Genomic DNA, 26,634 nt, shown 5'->3' with positions numbered 1-26,634 from the left:
CTTTCAGAGTGACGGAAGTCAGCAGCTTTCTAGTCTTGCTCGCCTCTCTTCCAGTCTCCTGCTCGTATGCACCAGTGTTAGCTTGGAATCAGATAGTAACTCTGCAAGTTAACCGACAATTTCTATGGAGGCCACGCTTGGCTTCTTACTTAAAACGTCACCCAAAACCGTCTGCTCCGGGAGCAGGCACTGCTTACCTTTTCCCCAGACCAGGATGTTGCCACTTGAATCTCCGGTGATGGCGTCACCATTTTCAGAAAAAGTCACACAGAGGACAAACTTCGGCTTTTCCTGCTTCTGCAGAATGTTTAAAAAACATTCACATGTATTTTAATTTAATTTTATTTTTTTATATTTTCTTTCTTTTTTCTTTTTTCTATTTTTTTTGCCATTTCTTGGGCCGCTCCCATGGCATATGGAGGTTCCCGGCTTACGCCACAGCCACAGCAATTCGGGATCCGAGCTGCATCTGCAACCCACACCACAGCTCACAGCAATGCTGGATCCTTAACCCACTGAGCAAGGGCAGGGATCGAACCCGCAACCTCATGGTTCCTAGTCGGATTCGTTAACCACTGAGCCACGATGGGAACTCCTCACATATGTTTTTAATCAAGACATCCTTCTGTTTATATTAATCACGACTGGAATCACAGTCACCCCCGGCAGGAGAAGGTCAGCTTTTGCTGCCAGACTGTGGGCCTTTCACTCCTATGTCCTGAGCCTCTCTGGTACTTACCAAGAGATTTCTGGTGCTTACAAGGTTGCAGGCAGTGGCGAGTGGAAGAGGGGTTGGAGGGGCTAAGGGGGCATGTTGCCAGGATGATGGCCTGAAGGACAGACCCTGGTACCAGAATAAAGGTCCTCTAACTCAGCTTCCGGGCAGTGGTGGCCAAAGGCCCTCCGGAACAGCAGTGTCCCCCCAACGTTCTCAAGAGCCCACAGATGGCCCTACTAAGTGGCACACAGGGCCCATCACCCTCAGCAGCGTTGCTCTGCGGTCTCTCCAGCACCTTCGTCCTTGCTCTTTGCAATGAACACTCAGTGGTAGGGCCACCCCTCCCCCTGGGCATTCTTTTCTGGAGCTTCTCCCTGTGTTGGCCCTTCCTTCTCAGCATCACCAGGGTTATCCATAAAACACAGGGGCTCCCCAGCTCTGTCAGGGCTCTCCGGGGACAGTCTTGATCACCCCCGCATCTGCCAAGTAAATTCTAAGACTAGGATGCCTCAAAGCTGCCTTAAAAGCTTGGTGGTCACAAGTGCCATTGCCGAAACATAAAACGACAAATGCCAGGAGTTCCCGTTGTGGCGCAGTGGTTAACGAATCCGACTAGGAACCATGAGATTGCGGGTTCGGTCCCTGCCCCTGCTCAGTGGGTTAAGGATCCGACGTTGCCGTGAGCTGTGGTGTAGGTTGCAGACGCGGCTTGGATCCCGCGTTGCTGTGGCTCTGGCGTAGGCCGGTGGCTACAGCTCCGATTCGACCCCTATCCTGGGAACCTCCATATGCTGCGGGAGCGGCCCAAAGAAATAGCAAAAAGACAAAAAAAAAAACCCAAAAAAACGACAAATGCCAATTAACCTTACCTCAAATAACCCTTGCTTCTTAATCAGGGAGCTTCCTTCTAGTGTCCAAAAGTAGAGGTGTGATTTTCCGCACGTAACGATTATATTGGTGTCCGTGGGGTGGAAATCCGCGGCAAACACAGCTTCGTTAGAACACTTTGAGCAAAACAGGAGACTCAGCTGTCTCAAATTTATAAAGACACTTAAAAAAACCGAAGATCAGAGCCACAAGTACACAACCTGTCCGGGTGAGCACTAGGCCTCTCCTCATCCAGCGAATGCATCCACTGTGAACACTAAGCTTGGGGCTGTGGGCTGCCTACTCGCTGCCTCCTTGTCTGACTCCCCCGCGGCACTGAGCCCTGGGGGTGGGGCCTGGGGGCCTCTTCCAGGATTTGGCAAAGAGCATCCGCGCCGTGTGCTCTGGCTGAAGGAACAGCTGGGGACTTAGGAGTCACTGGCCTCGTCCGCACCTAGTGAGGGGAAGGGCCCCCGAATCTGGATTTTATGCAGCGCCATCACTCCTGGCCCACTCTGGCTGCCCTGTCCGCTCCAGGACTCCCCCCCTGAGTTCTAATCCCCAGGACTCTGCCGGTGATTTGGCGACAGCCTGGAGTCCAGCGGGGGATCTGGCTCTTGGGTTCCACTCCCCCCTCCCCCGTGTTGTCCTGATTTCTACGACTTGCCACCCGGGCCGATGGATCTGACCCCGCTCGCTCCCACTGCTTGACAGTTCAGTTACACCTGCTAAAACCTGGACAGTAACATGCTCTAATTCCTTCCCACCTTGCGACAGAGCAAGAGCTTAAATTCCTGAGCAGGATACGGGAAGGCACAGTTGCAGCAGAAAAAGAGGCACATTCCTGCCTTATTAGAACACAGGGTCTGCACCCCCCCCCGCCCCCCACACACGAAAGGGAGGTGAGTCAGGTAATCTAACGGCGACCCTTAAGTAAGTCAGGTGACTCAGGAGCCCACGATTAAGACAGGAAGGTGAGCTGAGGTTAAGGAATGCCAGCAGGAGCCCACGCTGAAGTCACTTTGTAAAAATAGATCCCATCATGGTTTGCACAGGAGGAGAGCATGAAAAAGCTGAAGGAAAGCACGTGGCCATACTGGGAAGTCTGACGGGCACCGCTGCTGTGGGAGGAGTCCCCCTGCGAGGCCTGGGATCTGGCTGTGACCCTCGCTCGCCCTTCCGGGGTCCACACAGCTCTGGACAAGCCCCAGGCTGCGCTGACTCTCCTTCCGCCTCCCCCCAGCAGCGGGCACGTCTCACTTGTCACCCCCCACTCCAGGGCCTCCTTGGCACACACGTGCCCAGGGGACGATCGCTGGTGGTGCGTGTGACATGAAGAAAGTGAGCACAGGAACAATGGGACAATGACGGGGCCGTGGCTGTAAAACGAGGGTGCAGAACCCTTCTTGACACTGGGCTGCCAGGACTCGGGGATGAGGGGACAGGGCTGGCTCCAAGGGCCTTCTCCGTGAAGGGGTCCTGCCTGAGGGCCGCAGGGGGCAGGAGCCCACAGCCCGGCAGGATGTGAGAAGCCGGCCGGGAGCCCGTAGGAGAAGAACCCCCGTGGGAAAGGACGATGCCACCCAATGCCATTCGTGGAGAGAGACCTTGACATCTGCCAGCCTCTCCTCCTTCTGCCAGTCCCACACAGACAGCACGTGGTCGTTGGAGTCATCCACGGCACAGAGGCTGCTTCCTCCGTTCTGGAAGAGAAAGGTCACAGGAAGGCGACAGCTGAGAACAAAACAGGGCGATGCATGCGATGACCAGGGAACACACACAAGTTCCCGCTGCGGCTCATTGGGAACGAACCTGATTAGTATCCACGAGGATACAGGTTCAATCCCTGGCCTCACGCAGTGGGTTATGGATCTGGCCTTGCCCTGAGCAGATGAGGCTCGGGTCTGGCGTGGCTGTGGCTGTGCAGCTCCCATTCAACCCCCTAGCCTGGGAACCTCCATGTGCTGTGGGTGCGGCCCTAAAAAGACCCCCACCCCTCAAAAAAAGACACTCATTTTCTTCTCATAACGAGTCCACTAGCGTTTTCATTACAAAATATTTACCCACTGCTTCTGACACCTGCTGATTACTGGGGCAGACAGACGGGGGAGCAGGCGACCTCAGGGTGACAACGGGACAGGAGCAGGAAGGAAGGATCAAGGAAGGGGCTCTTCGCCACTGATGCTGTTAGAACCGCCTCCGGGGCTGCAGAGCCAGTTTCCGCCGCCGCCGCTAGGCCCAGGCCCTTGGGCCCTGACGTGGACAGGCCACCGTCAGGTTATCGCGGGAGAGAAGGCATCAGAGTGCAATGTAGGGGGGCGCTGATGTGAACGTGTGCCCGTCCCTAAACTGGCTGCGGGGGTGGTTTGAAGGGGGGATCTGCCCAACGGGCACATCCTGATTAAGCCTGGGAGGCCAGGAGGCTCCTCCGGGCCCTGGTTATGACCATGCGGCGGGCCAGCCGGCCGGGGATGGCACAGACAGGCGGGGGCCACCTGGGGGGTAGGCAGGGGACATTCAAGGCCAGAGCCGGCAAGACGGCCTCCAGGAGCAAAAGACCGCAGGGCCCGCAGGTGGCCGCAGGGCCCCGTCTCATCGCCACGGGCGCGTGGCGGCAAACCTCTGATCACAAGAGTGTGACACCCCGGGGAAGCCTGTGACTTCTGGACGAGGGCACCTGGGAAGCAGGAAGGATGCAGAGTTCAAATCAACAGGACCCCGGGCTCCTTCCTACTCACAGATTTGGAGAATGCGATACAGGTGACGGCCCGGTCAAAAAACCCGATGCCAATGACGTGCAGCGTGTTCAGAGTCACAGAGTCCCAGATGCGCACGTGTGGGGGCAACTGCTGCTTAGAAAGAAAACAACAGAGTCGCCAGTCGGGCCGGGTCTGCGCAGTCGCCTTTACACCCTGAAGCTACAAGATTGCTTCAATTTGGTCAAAACAGAAGTTTTTTTCTTCTGCATTGGAGTACGCTGCCTTTTAATATAAATAAAACATTCCCAATGTCTTCCAGAAGGTCATGGCCCCTGCGACCAAAGTAACCTTAGGAGAGGTCTATCCAGGATAATTTTATCTACTTATTCATTTTTGGCTGCAGCCACGGCATGAAGAAATTCCCGGGCCAGGGACTGAACCTGCCCCACAGCAGTGACCCGAGCTGCTGCAGTGACAACGCCTATCTTTGACCTACTGCCCCACCAGGGAACACTAAGGTCTGTCACGTTTTAAATTTTGAATAACCAATGCTTGATAACTGGACCACAGGAATTGATATTCTCATTTATACATCTAACGCATCTGAATTTTAAAAATGAAAGGTGACAAGGAAAATGGAGTCCCGTTTAAGGGTTCTTCTTTTAGAGTTTGTTTGCTACGAGGCTGCAAACGTATTTAAATTCATCTCAGTGATCACCACCAAATGGCATTAAGAGCTTAACATTCTTTTTTTTTTTTTTTTTTTTTATTATTTTCCCACTGTACAGCAAGGGGGTCAGGTCATCCTTAGATGTATACATTGCAGTTACAGTTTTTTCCCCCGAGCTTAACATTCTTGGTCCCCAAAGAAAAGTGATTTTATGCAAAGAAAAATTTAGAATTTTTGTGATTAGTTAAAAACTCTCTTAGAGTTCCTGTTGTGGCTCAGTGGTAATGAACCCGACTAGTATCCATGAGGACTTGGGTTTGATCCCTGGCCTCGCTCAGTGGGTTAAGGATCTGGTATTGCTGTGAGCTGGGGTGTAGGTTGCAGACGCAGCTCAGATCTGGCCTTGCTGTGGCTGTGGTGTAGGCCAGCAGCTGTAGCTCCGATTCAACTCTTAGCCTGGGAACTTCCATATGTTGTGAGTTTGGTCCTGAAAAGCTAAAAAAAAAAAAAGGAAGAATGACTTCCTGTAATTAGTTTCAGATCATACATGCTACCATGATAAACTGTACAAAAGGAGGTGTCAGAAAAGCTGCAAGACGTTTTGGAGAAGACACGGCAATGTCCACAGATTGTGGTAGCTCAGGGAGTGTGGAAGCCGGTTTTGAATTTGTCAAATTCTACCGATTCCTTCTCTGGTTCCTTAAAATACTAACTAGAGTCTTGCTGAAGTGCTTACAAAATGTGTGTTACAACCCTCCGTCGCCCTCGTAGATTACAGACAGACACAAACCCCGTGGGGCGAGGTCATGGTCATGGGACTCACGGCAGAGGGTGTCTGAGATTCTCGGAAGAGGCAAAACGCCCCATCGTCCAATGTTTATTTATTATGATTTTAACTTTTTTTTTTCTCTTTTTTGGCTACCCCGTGGCATATGGAGGTCCCGAAGCCAGGGATCACACCCAAGCTGAAGCTGAGATCTATGCTGCAGGTGCGGCAATTCTAGATCTTTTAACCCACTGTGCTGGGCCAGGGATCAAATCTGTGTCCTGGTGCTGCAGGGATGCTGCTGATCCTGTTGGGCCACAGTGGGAACGCCTTAACTTTGCTTAATAAATGTGTACTTAATATTTGATGCTTATTATGTGCGTAAATCAGTATCTTAAGAATTAATGAATTCTGGAGTTCCTGTTTGTGGCTCATTGGGTTCAGAACCCGACTAGTATTCATGAAGATGCAGGTTCGATCTCTGGCCTTGCTCAGTGGGTTAAGGATCTGGCATTGCCATGAGCTGCAGTGTAGGTTGCAGACTTGGCTTGGATCTTGCATTGCTGTGATGTGGCATAGACTGGCAGCTGTAGCTCCAATTTGACCCCTAGCCTGGGAACTTCCATATGCTTTGGGTGTGGTCCTAAAAAAAAAAAAAAGGAAAAAAGAAAAAAAAAAAAAAAGGAAAACTTAGCTGAGATTAAGGTGAGCTCAAGAGGCTTTCAAGTTCAGTGTAAGAATTTTAATTTGCAATTATAAATTCAAAGGAAGGATCAAGAAGTACTCAGACACTTTATATCTAAGCAGGCTTACTCGTCAGCAAAATATTTTCTTTTTTTTTTCTTTTTGCCTTTTCTAGGGCTGCTCCTGTGGCATTATGGAGGTTCCCAGGCTAGGGGTCAAATCGGAGCTGTAGCCACCAGCCCACGCCAAAGCCACAGCAATGCAGGATCCGAGCCACGTCTGCAAACTACACCACAGCTCACGGCAATGCCAGATCCTTAACCCACTGAGCAAGGCCAGGGATCGAACCCGCAACCTCATGGTTCCTAGTTGGCTTCATTAACCACTGCACCACGATGGGAACTCCATCGTCAGCAAAATATTTCAAAAAATTATTTTGTTACTAGTTCGGTACAAAAATATGAAAACAACTCACTTTTCCATCCTTAGATGTGCCTGCAACTTGTCCTGTGGCTATTGTGATCCTATCAGGATGAACCGCAAGGCTAAAAAAAAAAAAAAAAGACATATGTAAAATAACTACTCTTTAAAGATAAGCTTCCACTTTCCCTTGGTCAGATATAATATGGTCAGAATTTAAATGCAAGAAATACACATTGCCTAACTTCTTACAGACTCATGATAAATCCTCTGACCTTGGCAATTAGTGCCTATTTCATTTTATCGTAATTCCTTTATGGACAGAAAATTGTCAAACTCAAGGAAAAAGGATCCTCTGCTTGGAACATCCCATTCAATCTCCGATCCCCTTAATTAGCATACAATCTTTATCAAGAAGTCATTTTGAGTATATGAAGTAGCAAAGCTATCAGTCAAAGCCATCCTGAGAAAGAAAAATAGAGCTGGAGGAATCAGGCTCCCTGACTTCAGACTATACTACAAAGCTACAGTCATCAAAACAGTACGGTACTGGTACAAAAACAGAAATATGGATCAATGGAACAACATAGAAAGCCCAGAAATAAACCCATGGACTCATGGTCAATTAATCTACAACAAAGGAGGCAAGAATATACAATGGAGTAAAGACAGTCTCGTCAATAAGTGTTGCTAGGAAAACTGGACAGCTACAGGTAAAAGAATGAAATTAGAACATTCTCTAATACCACACACAAAAACAAACTCAAAAGGGACTAAAGACCTAAATGTCAGGCCAGATACGATAAAACTCTTAGAGGAAAACAGAGGCAGGACATGCTGACATCAATCACAGCAGTATCTTTTTGGATTCACATGTTAGAGTCATGAAAATAAACACAAAAATAAACAAATGGAACCTAATTAAACTTTTCTAAAAAAGCTTTTGCATAGCAAAGGAAACCATTAAAAAAAAAAAAGAAGAAAAGAAAAGACAACCCACAGAATGGGAGATGGTCTTTGCAAATGAAGTAACCAACAAGGGATTCATCTCCAAAATAGACAAACAGCTCACAGAGCTCAATATAAAAACAAACAACCCAATCCAAAAAAAAAAAAATGGGCAGACGATCTAAACAGACACTTCTCCAAGGAAGACATGCAGATGGCTCAGAATGACACGGAAAGATGCTCAACATCACTAATTATTGGAAAATGCAAATCAAAACCACACTGAGGTATCACCTCACACCAGTCAGGATGGCCATCATCAAAAGTCTACAAATAGTAAGTGCTGGGGAGGGTGTGGAGAAAAGGGAACCTTCCTACAGTGTTGGTGGGAATGTAAATTGGTGCAACGGCTACAGAGAACAGTAGGAAGGCTCCTCAAAAACTAAAAACACAACTACCATTTGATCCAGCAATCCCACTCCTGGGCATATATCCAGAGAAAACCATAATTTGAAAAGATGCATGCACCCAGCGTTCACTGTAGCTAAGACATGAAACAACCTAAATGTTCATCAACCGAGGAATGGATTAAGATGATGTGGTGTATCTATGCACTGGAGCACTACTCAGCCATAAAAAAGAACGGAATAATGCCATTTGCAGCACATGGACGGACCTAGAGATTATCATACAAGTAAGTCACAGAGAAAGACAAATATCACTTACATGTGGAACCTAAAAAATGATATAAATGAACTTATTTGCAAAACAGGGACAGACTCACAGACGTAGAAAACAAACGTATAGTTACCAAACGGGAGAGAGGGAGGTGGGGATAAGTTAGGGGTTTCGGATTAACATCCACATGCAACTATATAGAAACTAAATACTCAATGAGGGCCTGCTGTAGAGCACAGGGAACTCTGCTCAATATCCTGTAATAACCTATATGGGAAAAGATTCTGGAAAAATGAATATATGTGTAGGTAAACTGAATCACTTTGCTGTATACTTGAAATGAATACAACACTGTAAATCAACTATACTCCAATATCAAATAAAAATTCAATTGAAAAAATATTTTAAAAATAGTAAAGGCACCATCTTTTTCTTACAGGCTGTTTATAACCGGCTGGAGACGTAGGATAAAAATCCATCCATTCATCCATCCATCTTTCCAAGATACATAAAATTGCTCTCAAAGATGAATTATGGGACTAGCAGGCCCAGCCATAAACATAAGGCAACACATTTTTATTAAAAAATAAAGATCCGGAGTTCCTATGGTGGTGCAGCAGTAACGAACCCAACTAGTATCCATGAGGATTCGAGTTCAATCCCTCGCCTCCCTCGGTTAAGAATCGGACATTGCTGTGAGCTGTGGTGCAGGTCACAGATGGGGCTTGGATCCTGCATTGCTGTGGCTGTGGCGCAGGCTGGCAGCTGTAGCTCTGATTTGACCCCTAACCTGGAAACTTCCATATGCTGCGAGTGTGGCCCTAAAAAGACAAAAAAAAAAAAAGAAGATCCAAATTAGAAGCCATCAGCACGAGCTATGCTGAGAAGACCTCCAGACGGAGGTCTTTTAGCGCTACCTGTGTAGCATACATGGTTGGTTAAGATGATGTGTTTTAAGGATAGGAAACTAAAACGGTGTCTCAGAGAGCCAGGTAGCGAGCAGCCAAGCCGGAACACACAGCAGAGCTTTGCGCAAAGATCCGATTTTCTCAGATCCCCTTCCCTCTCTGATTCTGTCTCACTACTGAGCGCTTTCGGCCAGTGTTCTTTCTACAGGTGCCACGGGAATCAGGCTTGAGGACTCACCACTTCACGTCGTCATTGTGGCCAGCGTAATGCCTCTGCAGCTGCTCCTCCACGTTGTACAGCACGACCACGGACGCGATGAAATAGACGGTCTCGCCCGTCGGAAGCAAGTACAGGTTATTGCGACAGTCTCGGCCCCTGTACCCATAGCTTCATGAAGGTCAAGAGAAAAATCTTTTTTGTCTTTGAGAGCTAACAAAACACCATCGATGTCACTGTTTTATTTATTGGCCATGCCCACAGCACGTGGAAACTGCCAGGCCAGGGATCGAACTTGAGCCACACGTGTGACCTGCGTCCTTAACCTGCTGGGCCACCAGGGAACATCCTATTTTAAATTAGATTAAATTGTAGATAATCCGTGCCAAACACATCTGACCCCCTCAAGAGGCAGGCAGTTGAGCTGGAAATGGTAACTGATTTAAAACAAATATGTATTTTTAATGGCACAAACATGTGTTTTTATTTTAGAATGTATGCATTATATTATGAAAGCTGAACTTTTCAGCCCCATCAAAGATGGTGACGTGTCATTGTCTCTGCTAACGGGAGCTGGATCAGGCATTTGTGAAGTGATTAGGAGGTGAACGCTTTTCAATTTAGCCCATCAATCTTGGATCTGGGAATCAATCAAAGGCCAGGGCTCCCCTTTCTTTGCTGCACTATTGAAATCGTTCAAGGACACCTGTTTTTCTCCCGCCTAGTGGCGGTTTAAATTTTTCCCAAGCTGGTCTGCTGAAAGGCTGACTACCATCACCTTCTGCTAAAGGGACCACCTGACTCTAGACATCAACTCACCTGGGGGCAGTTCCCTGGCGGTCTCCTGGTTAGGATTCAGCACGCTCACGGTTGCGGCCCGGGTTCGACCCCTGGCCTGGGACCTGAGATCCCAAATTCAACTGCTGCGTGCACGCCATGGCTCTCCCCCACCCCATCACCGGAAGTCGTGTTTTGACGCTAAGGTCACAAGCATGCGGGACTGCTTTGCTTTTCAAGGTTTTCCTCTGCCCTTTCTGCCACCTCTCCTGTACCTTTAGCCTAATTAACACACTACTTTCAGAGCTCTGCCGAACAGCCAGTGTGATGACGTGTCCTCTTGAATCTCTGATCTTTTCAAGGTGAGGGCTTACCTCTGGGAACGGAAATGAGAAGAGGCAACAGGGCCTTCGGAGTGTGTCACCTGCCAACTCTCCATGTCACTGTCATCCTGAGACATGTCTACAGTCTGAGGCCTAAAATTGCCATTACTCTGCGGCTTCATGAGAGAGACCCAGCGTGGTTCTCGAACTGTGACTTGGCTATTAGCTGAATCCCTAATATAGCTGGTGGTTTTGCAGCTGCTTTGGAAAACAAAATACATCTGACGAGGCTAAGTGGCTCCACTGTTTCCACTTAGTTGGAGGTTATGAATCCCATTCTAAGAAAAAAACTTTGAGCTTTGACATTCCTTATATTTTAAAGTATTTAGAGAGCAGTTTTTAAAATATTGATAATTGGCTTTATATAGCTAAATCAATTATAAGTTTATAGTAATCTTGGAGCCAAATCGTTCATTTAAAACACCTTTTCTTTTTTTGCACATTATAAAAACACTTGTAAATGATGTAAACTATATATAATCAATGCAAGGTAATAAATTTTGATCCCCTTCTGCCCTAGTCATTCCCCCGCTCCTTAGGGATAATTACCCAAGACTTTAGCATGAATACTTCCAAACTTTGAAAACTATTTCAGAGCAAAACATCACATGAACTTGGATGTGAAAAATAACCGTTCGAGCAAATTCTCCTGTTTGCATCCTCTAAAGTATGAGTGGGGAGAGGCTGAACAAATGTGTTTTCAATAATGTGTTCCAGATTTGACTCAACCCATTTAGCCAATTATTGACCTAAAGAAGGATGGAATCACTTCAATTACAGATGCCAGAAGAGAGTCCAAAATAGGTGCAGGTAAACCATTATGATGTCTGAATCTGAAAAATTAAAAAATATATTTTTGGAGAGAAATTTAGGTACAGAAATAATTCTAAAATATTCCTAAAGAATATGATTTTAGGAGTTCCCGTCATGGCGCAGTGGAAATGAATCCGACTAGGAATCATGAGGTTGCGGGTTTGATCCCCGGCCTCGCTCAGTAGGTTAAGGATCTGGCGTTGCCATGAGCCGTGGTGTAGGTTGCAGATTCGGCTCAGAACTTGTGTTCCTATGGCTGTGGCTCCGATTCAACCCCTAGCCTGGGAACCTACATATGCTGCAAATGCAGCCCTAAAAAAAAGAGAAAAGAATATGAATTCATAATTTCAAATAGTAATTCTTCTAACTGAAGTTACAACAGCTTCAGTTTAAACCAATTTCTTATAATTTGCGTTCAGGACTTGGCATTAAACTGGTACTCTACATATATTTCTTCAAGGGTGAAGAAAGGATTTTTGTTCTTTGTCTGAAAGTCTGCATAGCTTCTAAAAGTAAAAATAGAGTTCCTGCTGTGGCTCAGAGGGTTAAGAACCTGACATAGTATTCATGAGGATGTGGGTTCCATCCCTGGCCGCACCGAGTGGGTTAAGGAACCCGTGTTGTTGTGGCTGTGGTGCAGGCCGGCAGCTGCAGCTCCGATTTGACCCCTAGCCTGGGAACTTCCATATGCCACAGGTGCGGCTGTAAAAAGAAAAAATAAAAATTAAAAAAAAAGAAAGTAAAGTAAAATCCAGTTAAGCAAAACAAAATAATAAACCAACAATTCACCCTCTTTCACAGGCTCTATTTTCTTGCCTTTCAGTTTTTCTGTCCTTGGAAGCTCATTCATTTCCCCGAATCTCACACTACGAAGCCTCCAGCAGCTTTATCTCAAGAGTGCTGGTCATGTGGCTGACTCAGATTTTCGTGGCCTAGATTTTGGGAGAGCGTCTTCTTTTTCTTTTTAAAGTGGTATGATGTCTACCTTCATGTCTATTAATTTAAGCCATACATTTCATTCCCTTCCTTAGTCCTGGGTTCATACTCATATTCCTCTTTCATTTAATCAACCCTAACCTGAAGTTAGGCTGCCAAGGCTAAGTCCCTATTTGGTTGAAGGGGAATGCTAGTCTTTCAAGGTATCCTCTTTCTTTCTTTGGGTCTAAAAACGTATTTTATGTTTTAGGGCCGCAGCCTATGGCAGTTCTCAAGCCAGGGGTCGGATCGGAGCTGCACCTGTTGGCCTACGCCACAGCCACAGCAATGCCAGATCAGAGCCTTGTCTGCGACCTACGCCACAGCTCAGGGCAATGCTGGATCCTTAGCCCACTGAGCAAGGCCAGGGGTTGAAACCGAGTCCTCATGGATAGCAGTCAGGTTTGTAACCTGCTGAGCCTCAATAGGAACTCCCCAGCACAGTTTAGTTTTATAAATTTCTACAGCTGAATTTCAATAGACGCTTACGTCAGCTGATTACTTCGTGTAAGACCCAACGAGTAAAGGATACACCCATTCCAGCTTAAGTCTCTTGGTTGGCAGTTCTACTTTCGCTTCCAAATTGTATGAGTCCACTTGATCTTTGGGCATGTACATGGTAACAGGGCGTCCGCGGAGAAACATTTTTACATATCCTTCTTCTACGAAAAGAACAAAGATGTCAGTACCACACCTCGGTGCCCAGGGTACCTGAAAAAAAATGTTACTGTTTTCTCTACCCTTCTGATACAAAAGTGAAAACTTGGCTCTTTATGTCATTTCTGGTTAAAGTCCTAGGGAAAACTAGCTAAAACAAAGTTACACGGCTTGAAACAAAAGTTTTCACCTCGTGTACTTTTGACACGCTTCCTTAAGTACAAGAAAAATGTAAGACATTATGAAAGGCAGGAATGAACTAGATTTCAATAATTCGTTTCCAGGAGAGAATTTAATGCTTACATTTTCTTTATCATCAGGAGGGGGAAGAATGCCACCCCCTCCCCCAAATTACAACTAACACAAGAAATCCAAACTTTTTATTGAGTTCAATGTCTATACAATTTCAGTATCAAGATTCATGAAATATCTTTTGATACTGAAATTGGTTTGTTATGGCGCAATGTAAAAACGTGCCTTAAATATCTTTTACATCGGACAATTCTTTCAAGCACAAAGAACAAAAAAAATCAGCAGAAGTACATGCTAGGATGCAGGCAAAAAGGAAAATGCTAGAAACAGAAAACAAAAGAACAAAAGGCCCATTAGAGAGAGAAACTGGGACATAAACTTTTCTAGCACAAACATTTTGATAACAAAATCACTTCTGATGTCTTAATACAATATAGGGACAAAAGTAAAACCCAATAATATATGGACCAGGGGCAACTCCTGGACTTTTGGAAAGAAAGCCACTTAGGGTTTTTTGGCTACAGTTTTCAGGATATAAGAAGACCAAAGAAAACGTCTCATGAGCTCTTGATGAATTCTGTTCTGATTCAGAACTCACTGAACCCTGATGTTTCACTGCCGATCCAAGGGCTGGGCCTTAACAGCATTTCAATTGGGCAGCTGGGACATCTGTACATAATTCAACAGATAAATCCTCCTCGGAGAGGAGACGGGTGAGGAAGTCATAAAATAATTGCGTATTTACAAATTAGTTTTGTAAGCCTTATTCCGAAGGATTTTCAAACAATGCCACATGCAATATTGCCCAAATAAGGAGAGGCCCGGCCAGTTTTCTGTTACTGTGCGCATGCAACTCAGTCGTCAACGCATGCATGCGGGACACCCTTCACGCTGCATATTACGTTTGACTTTTAAGTGAAACCAACATGCACTCACGCCTGCACACAGCGTGCCGGCCGCTGGGTTCTGACCCTCCTGTTAGAATGCTTTTTGCTGGGCGCCGTCCTTCCCAGGTCCAAGGGAAAGAGCCCCTCTGGGTCCCCCAGCACTTTCGGCTTTCTTATTGAGCCCCCCTGCCCCCCGCCCCCACCCCAGGCCAAGGTCATCTTATCTACTGCTGCTGAGCCCAAGGCCCACATTGGGTTCAGAGTCCGTCTAAGCTCTGACTGCCTGGCCCCGCTCTCCTCAAGATGACCTCCCCCCACCCCCGCCGCCCCCTCCCCAGATCCTCCTCTCTCTCTGCCACCTACACACCTACCCTGCCCTGTGCCTCCACCAAGCACTCCTCACCTGACCTCTTCTCTCCCCAACCCCCTTTTTGGCTGCATCTGGGGCATGTGGGGCACTTGGAAGTCCCCAGGGCCAGGGATTGAACCCACGCCACAGCAGTGGCAACACCAGATCCTTAACCACTAGGCCACCAGGGAACTGCCCCCTTCCCCTCCTTAATCCCACACCCGGTCTCAGCCTGTCAGACGGGGTGGCCACCAGGAGGGGGGCAGGGAGGGGTGGGTGTGACAGCGTCAGGTTAAACGGCAGGCACGTCCATTAACTGTCTTTATAAGAGGGCATCGCAGACGACAGGGAAATAAGGCCATCTGGTGCCACACGCACGAAGCCTGCGCAGGTGTGTATAGTCAACGTATCAGACCACCCCCTGGACGGTATCATGGTTCGGGGCCCGGAGCGCTCCTGTGACGGAGGTCTACTCTTCTCTTAAGGTTACACCGAGCTTTAACCGAGCTCCTGTCCTCAGGCGATCATGCGTCAAGACCCAGGTTAGAGCTACTTACTAAAACCCAGGAAAGAAAAAGGCAACGGCAAGTCCAAGTTCCTGAGATGGAGGGTTACCGACTGCGCGGTCCTCAATCCCCAGACTGGGCCCTAAAGACGGGCTGGAGTAGCGGGGCCCTGTCTGCACGGGTAAGTCAGACGGTCTGCCTCTACCACCAAAACGCAGCAAGGGAAAGCAGTGTTTGGGGGGTTTTGGGGTTTTTCTTCCAGGCATGTTAGGATAACGGCACACAACCACCAAACCCAAAGGCGCTAGCAGTGCAGGGCACCGTTTCAAACAGCGGGCATCAGGGGTCCCTAGAGCTCTCTCAGGGTTTACACAGATTTTCAGCAGAGTTCCTGCCATCAGCCAATCGTCCATCAAGATCCAATTTATAGCTGATATTAAAACCCATCCAAGCAAAAGCCTGGGAATGCTTTTCACGTCAAATAAAGCGGTCTGCATTGCAAAAATATTTTCATACAAGGAGGGTATCTATTGGCCTGTATGGAAAGAGGGTCTGCAGCCGGGGCCACAGCCTCGCTCAGAGAGCTTTGGGGTCTTGAGATGCCACGTACCTTTGCAGTGTGTCACCCGCCGTTTCCCTTGCGACTTCGGAGACAGAGACAGAAGCGCTAGGTAGAGAGATAGGGAGCACTGCAAGAGTGACTGGCCTGCCTGCTGGGGGCCGGGGGTGGAGGGGGGGCACGATGCCTGAGCCCTCGGGCGGCACCGCTCCCTTGCCCCCTGCTAGAAAAACCTGGACATGGCTCAGGGATTCTGACAACTGCACTCCAGACCTACTCTGCCAGCTCAGGGCGATTACATTTTCAGGGCGTGATTTCATGCTTCCTGAAAATGAAATGAATACTGAAGCACCCGCTGATAAATACGAATGTCTGACTTTTCTGTCTCATTTCTGACGCTAAGGGGAAAAGCCCAGAAAGCGAAATGAATTGACTGAACCCGAAGCACTCTTGCCAATTATCCTGCATTTTAAATACGCTTTCAAATAAGGTTCCTATTCTAAGAATAGTGTCTCTCTCATTATAAAATGTGTTAGAAAAGATATATAGAAAGATACATATGAATTATTAGTTTGCAGGTTAGGAAATCCAAGGCAGAAAAAGGGGGGGAAAAAAAGCCACTTCATAACTTGATACATCAGAAACTTTCCCTTTTCAAGAAAAAGCAAATGCTGGAGTTCCCTGGTAGCTCGGTGGGTTGAGGATCAGTGTTGTTACTGCTGTGGCTCAGGTTTGATCACTGCCCCGGGGAACGTCAGCATGCTGTGGGCGTGGTCAAAAATGCAAATATTGATGGTGAGGGGCCTCATTAGTGAGAAAGGAATAACAAAGGAGACAGGAGCCTTTTAACCTAGAAACCCCATTTCACCATAATAGATGTTGTTATTATTATTATTATTATTATTTGGCTGGGCCTGGGGCATGGGAGGTTCCCAGGCCAGGGACTGAACCTGAGCCTGAGCCACAGCTGTGACAATGCTAGATCCTAAACCCACTGAGCCACCAGGGAACTCACCACTGATGTTTCTCAAATTGGTTTTAAAGTGGGCAAGTAAAGGCTTTAGCCTTTCTGACCATTTTATGGATGGTCTCTGTAGGATGTGAGCCGCCAGACGCCGGTACAGGCTGACAGGGAGCATTCGGCCCGCCAGCCCTGCCACTCAGACCCCAAAGTCCCGCCGGGCTAAGCTTATTGTCCCTCAAGTCTTGTGGTCAGTGAGGGGCGCACGAAGACTGCCCAGCCTTACCTGCGCTGAAGACGGGCTCCTTGGGTTTGCTGTGGAGAGAAAACAGAAACAGTTTTTAAAGAGGGGCTGCAGCGAGGGGCGGTTAATCTCATTCACAGAAGACCCCACACCCACTACCCGAAATAGTGTGTCATACGGATTCTGCATGCACGATATGAAAGAAAAACAAAAGCATGTGACCGCAAAGAGGGACCGTGGAAACAAAACTACCCCAAACCCAGTGCCAGTGACAGCAGTCAATCCCGACTTCACCACAAAGCGGGGCTTAGCAGAAGGAAATCAGGGGTGAGTCAAGCCCAGAACGGCCTCAATGTGTGAAAAGGTCTGTTTTTCTTCCCCACGTCCTGCTGGCAGATTTAGCTGGAGAATGTACTTAAAACTAGCAAATTCCTGTCCCAGGGGCTTTGGGGGAGAAGCTTTAGAACCTGGCAGGGGTGGCTCCCAGGAGGAAGACGAGGGGGCAGGAGAAAGGAGGACAGAACAAGGCGCGCTGGTGGGGACCCCACTGTCTCGTGGGGACCCCGCATGGCTGCACCTGGGAAACTGGACCCCCATGGCGTTCAAGGTCACCCACAAGGGACGAAGGTCATCTGTAGAAGCAAGCATCCTACAAGCCGGCCTGGGGAGTCCCCGGCTGGCGGGGCGCACAGCCCTCCGGGTGACAACCTGACAGCCGCCGGTGGGGAGTCTGTCACCTCCTGCCAAGCATGGCAGGAGGCGTGTCCTGTTCAAATGTGGAGCCCGTGCTTGAATCCAAATCTTCGAGACCCGACGTCCATACCACCATCCACTGCACCCCGACTTCCCAGAGTACCTCCTGCTTCAAGGTCGGGAATAAGACCCAGGAAATAAACGAAACTGGCCCCAAAGGGGGCTGGGAGGACAAGGGGCCCCGTGCATATTTAAAAACACACACCTGGGCACATGCAGGCCTGATGTTACTTTTCTCCCTCATTCTGGAACTTGAACTGCACTGGGATCAAACACCGGTAAAAACTACCCTTAATGCCACGAGGTGATATATGATACTCTTTACTAAAGGCCTTGATTTTTCAAATGATTTTATGTAGTATACGGCACGAAACTCTTTCCAGACACTTTACAAGCAGTTTGCACTCTGTTCAAAGGTGGATCTGCTATCAGCTTAGATTTCTTTTTCTTTTTTTTTTGTCTTTTTAGGGCCATACCCACAGCACATGGAAGTTTCCAGGCTAGGGGCTGCCAGCCCATGCTAGAGCCACAGCAGCACCGGATCTGGCCCCACGTCTGCGACCTACACTGCAGCGTTTGGCAACTCTGGATCTTTAACCCTCTGAGAGAGGCCAGGGATCGAACCCATATTCTCATGGATACCAGCTGGGTTCTTAACCTGCTGAGCCACAGCGGGAATTCCATCAGCTTAGATTTCTGAACTCCAACCTTTGGTCCTTGAAAACAGTACTCCAAGAGCCTGGCTCATCTTTTAACAGCAAAGCCTGCCTTACGTGGGCCCTAAAAAATACTGGTATTTTTCTGGCCTCATCTCCCCCTCTCTCCCTTCAGTCACCGAGTTCCAGCCACTCTGTCCCTGCCATCCCTCAAAGGGGCCCCAGCCTCCCATCTTCCTGGACACCAGCCCCAAGGCCAGTGCCTGGCTGGGTCTGTCCTCTGAGTCTCCAAGCTGCGGCCCTGCTCCTGATGCCCTGCCGGCTTTATCTTCTCTGTTGTTCTGTCTCTCCCCATCTGGAGGGCAGGGTTCACGGCCCAGAAGCTGATAAGGTCTGGAGCCCTCCCGGCCTCTGACGACCGCAGACCGCGTGGATCTGCATCGGGGCGGGTGGGCTAGGGGCTGTCTCGGTGGTCCTGCCCCCTCGCCACAGTGGCCGGTGCCTGCTGTTTCCAGCTGTGCTCCTGGCCCATCCGCATCCTTCACTGTACCCCCCAGCCCCAGGTCCCTCTCCAGGGGCACAGCACACCAACCACCTGTCAGTTCCTTCAGGGTGACTGACCACCTCCTGGTACCCATGGGAGCCCCAGTGTGGGCAAGCCCTCCCCATCCTCCTGCTGGGCCCTCAGCAGGTGCCCTGCCTGGGCTCAGAGAGGGTGATTTCAGGACTCCTGTCCTGCTCCCAGGCTTTGTGGGAAAAGGGTGTGTGGGGGAAGCGTCCCTGGGCCTGGGCTCCCACGAGGTCTACACCACCTGCCAGTCCATACTGGGCGGCTCAGAATTCTGTAACCTTTCAGCCATTGTCTTCCTCCCTTTCCTCCTGCAGCTCTGCCAGATAACAGCAGCCATGACAAGTCTCTCCTAAGAGGGGCTTGTCACGCTGGGGGTTTGAGTCTGTCATATCACTTGGTGGCCTTGGCTCCCTGATGACCTTACCTGGCTTGTTCTCATTGGGAGGAGTGACACGCTTGTGATTTTTAAAGCAGAAGTACATGTCTTTTTTTTTTTTTTGCTTTTGCTTTTTAGGGCCGCACCCATGGCAGGTGGAGGTTCCCGGGCTAGGGGTCAACTCAGCAACAGCAACTCAGGATCCAAGCTGCATCTGGGACCTACACCACAGCTCATGCCAACACCGGATCCCTAACCCGCTGGACTGAATCTGCGTCCTCATGGGTGCTAGTTGGGTTTGTTAACCACTGAGCCACGAGGGGAACTCTAGGAAGCACAAGTCTTAACTCCAGATTTTATTTACTAGATTCACAGGCAGGGCAAGGGCACAAGAAGAAAAGCTGAAACAGAAGATTTCATAGCAAACCCACTAGTTAGGGAAGCCAGGCAGGGAATTAGATGACAGAAAAGCTATTTTTTCCATCACAGCTTTGATCAAAAAAAGGAGAAAGATGCCAAATCCATGAGCACAGAAAAAAGCAATCCAGAACCTTCCCTAGGGATAGAAAAGAGCAATTATGGATTATGTTCTCTTTTTTTTTTTTTTTTTTTCCTTTTTTGCTTTTTAGGGCCATACTCTTGGCATATGGAGGTTCCCAGGATAGGGGTTGAATTAGCGCTACAGCTGTGTGCCTACGCCACAGCCACAGCAATGCAGGATCTGAGCCCTGACCATGACCAACACAGATCCTGAACCCACTGAGCGAGGCCAGGGTTCGAACCTGCAACCTCATGGTTCCTGGTCAGATTTGTTTGTGCTGCGCCACGACGGGAGCTCCATGTTCCTCTTTTTCTTTCTTTTTTTTCCTTTTTGGCTGCAACCTTGGCCAGAGATTGAACCCGTGCCACAGCAGTGACCTGAGCCACAGCAGTAACGATGGCCAGATCCTTAACCCACTGAGCCACACAGGGATGCTGAGCAATTACGGATTATGTTCCTCTTAGAACGAGAACATCCACAGGGGAATCTGAGCTCCAGGTACCGGGAGGCCAGTGGAACTGTGATGCCGAAGCCCTGTAAGAGGGTGGATAAAAGATATCTGTTCCAAGCTCAGGGAGTTCCCTGGTGCCTCAGCGGGTTAAGGACCCAGCATTGTCACTGCTGTGGTGCAGGTTCGATCCTCGGCCCAGGAACTTCCAAGTCAGAAAAAGGCCACCTGGGTGTTAACACTGAAGGTCACTGGTGAGCACCAGGTCCTGAAGTGCTCACAGTTCTTTCAAACTTGCTCTCAACTATGCATTACTTTTGGGGTATACTGAATTTAGAAAACATACTATCACGATGTTTCATTATTTTAGAAAGTTCAGTTTTTATAGAAAAATATGCTATATTTACTGGAGTTCCCATCGTGGTGCAGTGGTTAACGGATCCGACTAGGAACCATGAGGTTGCGGGTTCGGTCCCTGCCCTTGCTCTGTGGGTTAATGATCCGGCGTTGCCGTGAGCTGTGGTGTAGGTTGCAGATGCGGCTCGGATCCCGTGCTGCTGTGGCTCTGGCGTAGGCCGGTGGCTATGGCTCCAATTTGACCCCTAGCTTAGGAACCTCCATATGCCGTGGGAGTGGCCCAAGACATGGCAAAAAGGACAAAAAAAAAAAAAAATACTATATTTACTTTAGAACCCTTGATCCCTGCCAATGTGCCACTGTCCTGAAAGGTGAGAGGCGTGCTGGCAACAGGTACTATTGTACGCCTCTGGGCACACCTTATAAACACAACCTATAAAGCGACAAAGACTCTCCTCAGCTGCTGAGGGAAGGGCAGACCCACAGCACAGGGGATGACAGTGACTCAGTGAAAGACCTGTGACCCCAGGTCAAAATCAGTTAAGGGACACAGCACACCAACCACCTGTCCATTCTTGAACTCACTGTCAATTTTGCCTGTTTTCTTTTTTTTTTTAGGGCCACACCCATCGCATATGGAAGTTCCCAGGCTGTGGGTCAAATCAGAGCTGCAGCTGCCAGTCTACACCACAGCCACAGCAATGCCAGATCCGAGCTGCCTCTGTGACCTACACCACAGCTCACATCAGCACTGATCCTTAACCCACTGAGCAGGGTCAGGAATTGAACCCGAAACCTCACATATACTAGTCAGGTTCACGGAGCCACAATGGGAACTCCAACTCACTGTTAAATCTGGAGCTGAGAAGGGGCACTTCAGACCCAGCACACTGACACATGCTTGGGCTGTGAAGTCACTTGAAACAGGAGATGACCACCTCCCAGGGCCTGTGTAATTTGCCTCTGGTCGCCTGTTCCTTAACGTGAGCTAAGTGGGAAACTTACATGGGTGATGCCACGCTGCCTCCACAGCCAGGCTGTGGTTCCCGGGGGCGGGGGTATGGGTATGGTGATGGTGGTGAAACACTGGGACCCGAATGAGATGTCATTCGTCCCCATTTCAGTATGGGGTCAGGGCAGATGTCCCCCACCCGCCCCTGAAGCCCAGGACGGAAGTAAGCCCAGAGGAGAGAAAGGATTTCCCTTCGGCAAGCAAACCCTTGTCTCCTGGCTATTCCGGCACTGGGCTGCTGTGGCCAGTATCTCCAAAAGAACAGTGTTGCAAGCCAGTGTGGGTTTTTCCTGCTGTTGTGGCAGGAAGGAGCTTTGCTGAGCAAGCAAAGCTGTGCCTTTCCTGGAGCTGGACGGTGCAGGAGGCCACTATCCCGAGGGCTCTTGTAACTGAGCAGCACTGGGACTCTCAGAGGAGGCGAGGGTGCCTGGAGCCCTCACCAGCCCAATAGCTGAATCTGGAGGCAGTAGGAGAAAACCGGATGCTTGGCCCGAGGAAAAACCCCCACCCAGCCATCACCACCTCAGCCTAAGTCACGAATCAGCAGATCCCTGCAAATGTTCACTGTGGACAGGGGGCCCAGGGGCTGTCCTAAATGCCTGTTTGTGCTTCAGCTGATACAACCCAGGGCTGCCACACTGTGGGCTGGGTGTTTGAAAGGAGCATCCAGCCAAGAACTCAGACTCGGCTGCAGCGAGTATCCACCATGCTCTGTGGGGGGATCCACGCCCAGCACGTTTGTATCTGTCAGGAATTTACCCCAGGTCCTGAAAGCAGGTCTCAGACACATGGCTGCCCCGAGTAACAGTTTGCTTTTCCAAAGCAAGCATCTTCGCTCAGAAGCTGTTGCCCCCTGTCAGTCTGTTCCCTCTGGGGGCTCAGGATTGGAGCAAGACTGATGGCGGGGGCAATGGCTCCTGAGCAGAGATGCTTGTTTGGAAAATGATGTGCAAGGCTTGATGGAGGAGGAGCCCACTCCAGAGTCAAACATGTGTTTTCCCTGAAGTTTATTCATCCATGAAAACATGACCTCTCGGCCTGCCTACCAGGGTTCCTTCTGAAAATGATTTCCTTCGATAGAATCTAATCCCAGCCAGAAGTCAAAATATCCTGCTGTGTAAAAAATGATCCTTCTTATAAATTGCCCTTAAGTAAAGCATCTTTTAACTATAAGCAGGATCATTCAGGAACCAGCTATTTAGAATGTGTAGAGTTTACTACTGGATCCAAAAACTCCTGCCTCACAGACATCTCCAACCAATACATCCAGCTTAACGGGGTAGAGGGGACGGATTTTGAAGCCAGCTGGGATCCACATTTCATTAATATTATTTCACTCTTCCTCCTAATTTCACTGACAAGAACCTACATGTATTTTGGGGCGCTTCACCTAATAGACTCAAAACTAAAACAAAACAAAGAACATCGGCACTGATCATCTTAACATTTGTTAAAAACGAAACGGCCCCATGGATTAACGAGTGAAACAATCTTTTCATTTAGGGGGAAAAAAAATGGTCATTTTAAGTTCCCTAACTTCTGGTGCAAATGTTTCAGAAATGTAGTGTTAAAATCGTCTACCAATAGGTGGCGCTGTCTGCATAGTTCTTAAATGACGGCATTTTAAAAATATTAAGTATATAGGTAATATCATTTCAGTCAATGATTATTTACTGAGAAGTTACTTGTGCCAGGCCTGTGCAAAGGGCTAAGGAGACAAGAAAAAGTGACACAGTGTTGCCCTCCTAGTGCTTAAAGGGAAGCGGGTGTGTGTGTGTGTGGGGGGGTCTCCATAAGAAGGGAGTTATAGGTACAGATAAAGTTAATGGGCAGGTACAAAGCCATCTGAAAGGGACTAAGTCAGACCAGGGGGCTAGGGCAGCTTCCCAGAGGAATGGGCATCCCAAGCTGGGTTTTGAAGGATTCGCTGGAGTTCTCCTCCAGGTTTCCAGACACAGGGCAGATGTACTTAGGACAAGGGAAAACCCTCCAGAAGGAGTAATTCATCAAGCTATGTATTAGTTTTTGGCATCTGATTTTATAACAAAATAATAAGATTTTTTTCCTGCAAATGCTACCTGCTTACTTAAATTTGCATTTCCTTGATGAAGATGGAGCTGGACCGTCTCTGCTCAGTTAATTGGCTCTCTGTATTTCCTTTCTCAGGGAACTGCCCCTGTTCACACTTTTGCCCACTTTCTGATGGAGCTGACTGTCCTTCCCCTCACTGGGCGTGTGGCATCCTTTAGAACTGACCCCTTTTCAGTTGTGGGGTCCTTCATGTGTGTTAAGAGGACAAGTCTTCAGGGGCTTCCCTGTCCCACGTCCCACCCCGCCTCATGCCGTGTCCTGCGTGTACGAGGTGCTCCGGGAATCAAGCAGTGCTGGGAAAGTGAGTGGCTGAGGGGATAGAAATGTTCAGAGTGTTGGGTTCCTTCCTTTTCAGGTTGGGATGAGGGCAGAAACAGGGGGTGAAACGTCCCGCACTTAAGACTGGGGAGCGGGGTGAGCAGAGGTGTGCAGACATCAGCTCCAGCCTGCGACAGAGAAGGCAAGAAGCAGAGTCGCGACCATTTACAGATGGACACAGACAAGCTCCGTGGTAAGGACTTGCCGTGCAAGTCCCATGACAACCCTGGGAGGTAGGGATGTTTGGTTCTGGGGCGGAGGAAAACCCCAGAGAGATTAAGTAACTTGTTCACAGTCACACAACAAAAAGTGCCAGAGCTGGGATTATGGTCATGGGATTAATGCCACCATTAACTGCCACCTTAATGGGAGTTCCCATCGTGGTGCAGTGGAAACGAATCTGACTAGGAACCATGAGGCTGAGGGTTCGATCCCATCATGACAGGAACTCCGACACTCGAGCTTCAAGAGGGATAGAGCTGAGTGTTGGGTCCGGGTTTTAGACCTTCTAGCCTGGATAAAACAGCCAGTTGCACAACACACAAGGGCATCTAAGGAAACACTTGCACGTGGTAGACATCTTCATTATTTTGAAGCACTTTTTCATTCTTTGTTGACTCCAAAGATAGGCACTTTGTGGGTGACAGCAAGGTTTGCAGCAGATGGCTGGAACATTCCTTGTCCTAACACCACCACCAGTTCCTATTGCAACAATGTTTTGAAGGCAACAAAGTGTCTTGACTGCAAAGGTGATACATATCACCCCCAGCCCCCAACCAGAGTTACAAAGGGGGAGCCAGTTTGATAATGGAAACATTTTATCAGTCTAGCAATATCCAACATAAATACACATTCTAAATAGTAACTCTTTTTCTGCCTGACATAAAACACTTAAATTTTTTTTTTTAATTCCCTATTGGGCTGGTGTACTGGCCACATTAGATAGGACAGGTCATTTATCAGAATGTTGCTGTTGACTCCCTATTTTAAATTTAGTGAGTACTTCATTGTGACACAAATCACTACATAATTGTGAACATTCACTTACCATCAATAATACATAAAGGAAATATTACTTTGCCATGTATTGCTTTTGTTCTTATGAAAGTTTTGTCAATGCAAAGATTAATAAGTGCTGTTAAAATTTCATCACAAGCAAAATATTTTAAAATGTTAAACAGTCTAAAAGTCTGCAATGTTACAAGAAAGGCTACTGAATCTAGTGACCATTTCCAAAGAAAATGAGATGCAGGAGCAAGAAGACTGAGACCACTGGGAAGCAAATTTCTACGAACAAAACCCACGTCATTATTATTAAAGAAACGAATGCATCTTGGAAAATGTGACTGCTGAGGACCTCAAAACCACTACTGTATTATGTTCAACAGCGAGATGTGTGCAATTTGTAGGGAGGCTTTGTATTTGTTGAACTTATTATTATCGAGAAATATAAATGCTGGTATGGAATTATTTTCTCTGAGTAGGAGGAGCGTCTTTCTCATTTTCACACAAGTGCCAGGGGCAGATGGCGTGTGGTCACCGAGCTTTATGGCAACTAATCCGAGATCGATACAAGTTAAAGCGCAGCCACGTGTTTAACGACTTGCATCTTCTGCAAATCAGGACAGAGCCAAGGGTACCCCTCTAACATCACCCTCACTGACTCACACTCTGACGAGCTCTCCTGGGAACCTCAGGGCCTGCAGACCTGCTCCTTAACCTGCTGAACCACAAGGGAATTCCCAACATCTTCATCTTATGAATGAGGAAAATACAGCCGAGCATTTTGGAAAGCCTCATCAACTATTTTCTTCTACCCTACACAGGCCTCGCTTGAAAAACAGCTGCTATCATGCCCCTTACTGAGTGCCAAGCACTAAGCTGCGTGTTTTCCCACCAGTTAGCTCTTTGATAGGATTCAAGGGAATTAGGCATAAAACCCCTAATTCACAGGGGAGAAACCCCGAGGCTCAGGAAGGTTAAGGGGTGGAACTGGTCCTCAAGCCCAGACCTTTTTTTTAAACCTGGAGCCTGTGCCCTTCCCATGAAGTCTTGCTGTTTAAAGTAACCAAGAGGGACAAACTGCTAAAACCTAAGACAGCATCCTGGGAGCATGGACAAGTGTTAGCGTGGGATGCCTTAGACCCCTGAGAACCATGATGTTTAAAAGAGGAACTGCATCGAAGCTGCCTCTATGCCCTTCTTTGTGTGCTTTTAAGCCCTCAAGACTGGGCAATGGCCCATGAGACTCTAGCTCTGATCTGGTGCAAGGTCAAAGCAGCCCAGGAGTAGGCTCCTCACATGGGAACAGAAAGGAAGGATGAAGGCAAGGGGCCAGGCAGCAACGGAAGCACCAGCTTGACCTTGATCTTCACCTTTATTGCTTTTTAGCTGCTTCTTCCTCTGTCTGAGTTACTGCTGCCATCTCTCCTATAAGCTCCTAAAAGCCTCTGTCGGTACCAGCAATGACCTAAGAGAAGGCAGGAACTTTCTAAAATCCCTTAGGGGCAATTCAATCAATTCAGCACTATGTGGGCCTCAACTATTCCTGCTTTTTTTGGGGTGAGGGGAGC

General features: G+C 48.2%; 1 protein-coding gene across 9 annotated transcripts in view; it reads right to left on the bottom strand.

The window, feature by feature from the left end:
- The window catches only part of EML1 (EMAP like 1), a 186,245-nt gene that overhangs the window by 23,720 nt on the left and 135,891 nt on the right, over window positions 1-26,634 (bottom strand). For 4 of the 9 annotated variants that reach the window (XM_021099696.2, XM_021099697.2, XM_021099692.2 and 1 more), the window contains 9 exons: window positions 16,981-17,009; window positions 15,785-15,841; window positions 13,056-13,185; window positions 9,597-9,746; window positions 6,880-6,949; window positions 4,324-4,434; window positions 3,193-3,288; window positions 1,588-1,722; window positions 198-297 (listed from right to left, as the gene is read on the bottom strand). In XM_021099696.2, the coding sequence (XP_020955355.1) occupies window positions 198-297; window positions 1,588-1,722; window positions 3,193-3,288; window positions 4,324-4,434; window positions 6,880-6,949; window positions 9,597-9,746; window positions 13,056-13,185; window positions 15,785-15,841; window positions 16,981-17,009 (878 nt within the window). Of the gene's footprint in view, window positions 1-197; window positions 298-1,587; window positions 1,723-3,192; window positions 3,289-4,323; window positions 4,435-6,879; window positions 6,950-9,596; window positions 9,747-13,055; window positions 14,506-15,784; window positions 15,842-15,950; window positions 17,010-26,634 lie in introns of all 9 variants that reach the window. The other 5 variants (XM_084970155.1, XM_021099698.2, XM_021099695.2 and 2 more) reach the window with 2 other exon arrangements.

The sequence above is a fragment of the Sus scrofa genome, chromosome 7 (genome assembly GCF_054392235.1).
Source record: "Sus scrofa isolate SSC_HxYL_T2T_F1_AM1 chromosome 7, Sscrofa_HxYL_maternal_Yorkshire_Landrace_v2.0, whole genome shotgun sequence".
Taxonomy (NCBI): Eukaryota; Metazoa; Chordata; class Mammalia; order Artiodactyla; family Suidae; genus Sus; species Sus scrofa.
The sequence above is the reverse complement of the archived record's forward strand: the minus strand, read 5'-3'. Positions and strand labels throughout refer to the sequence as shown.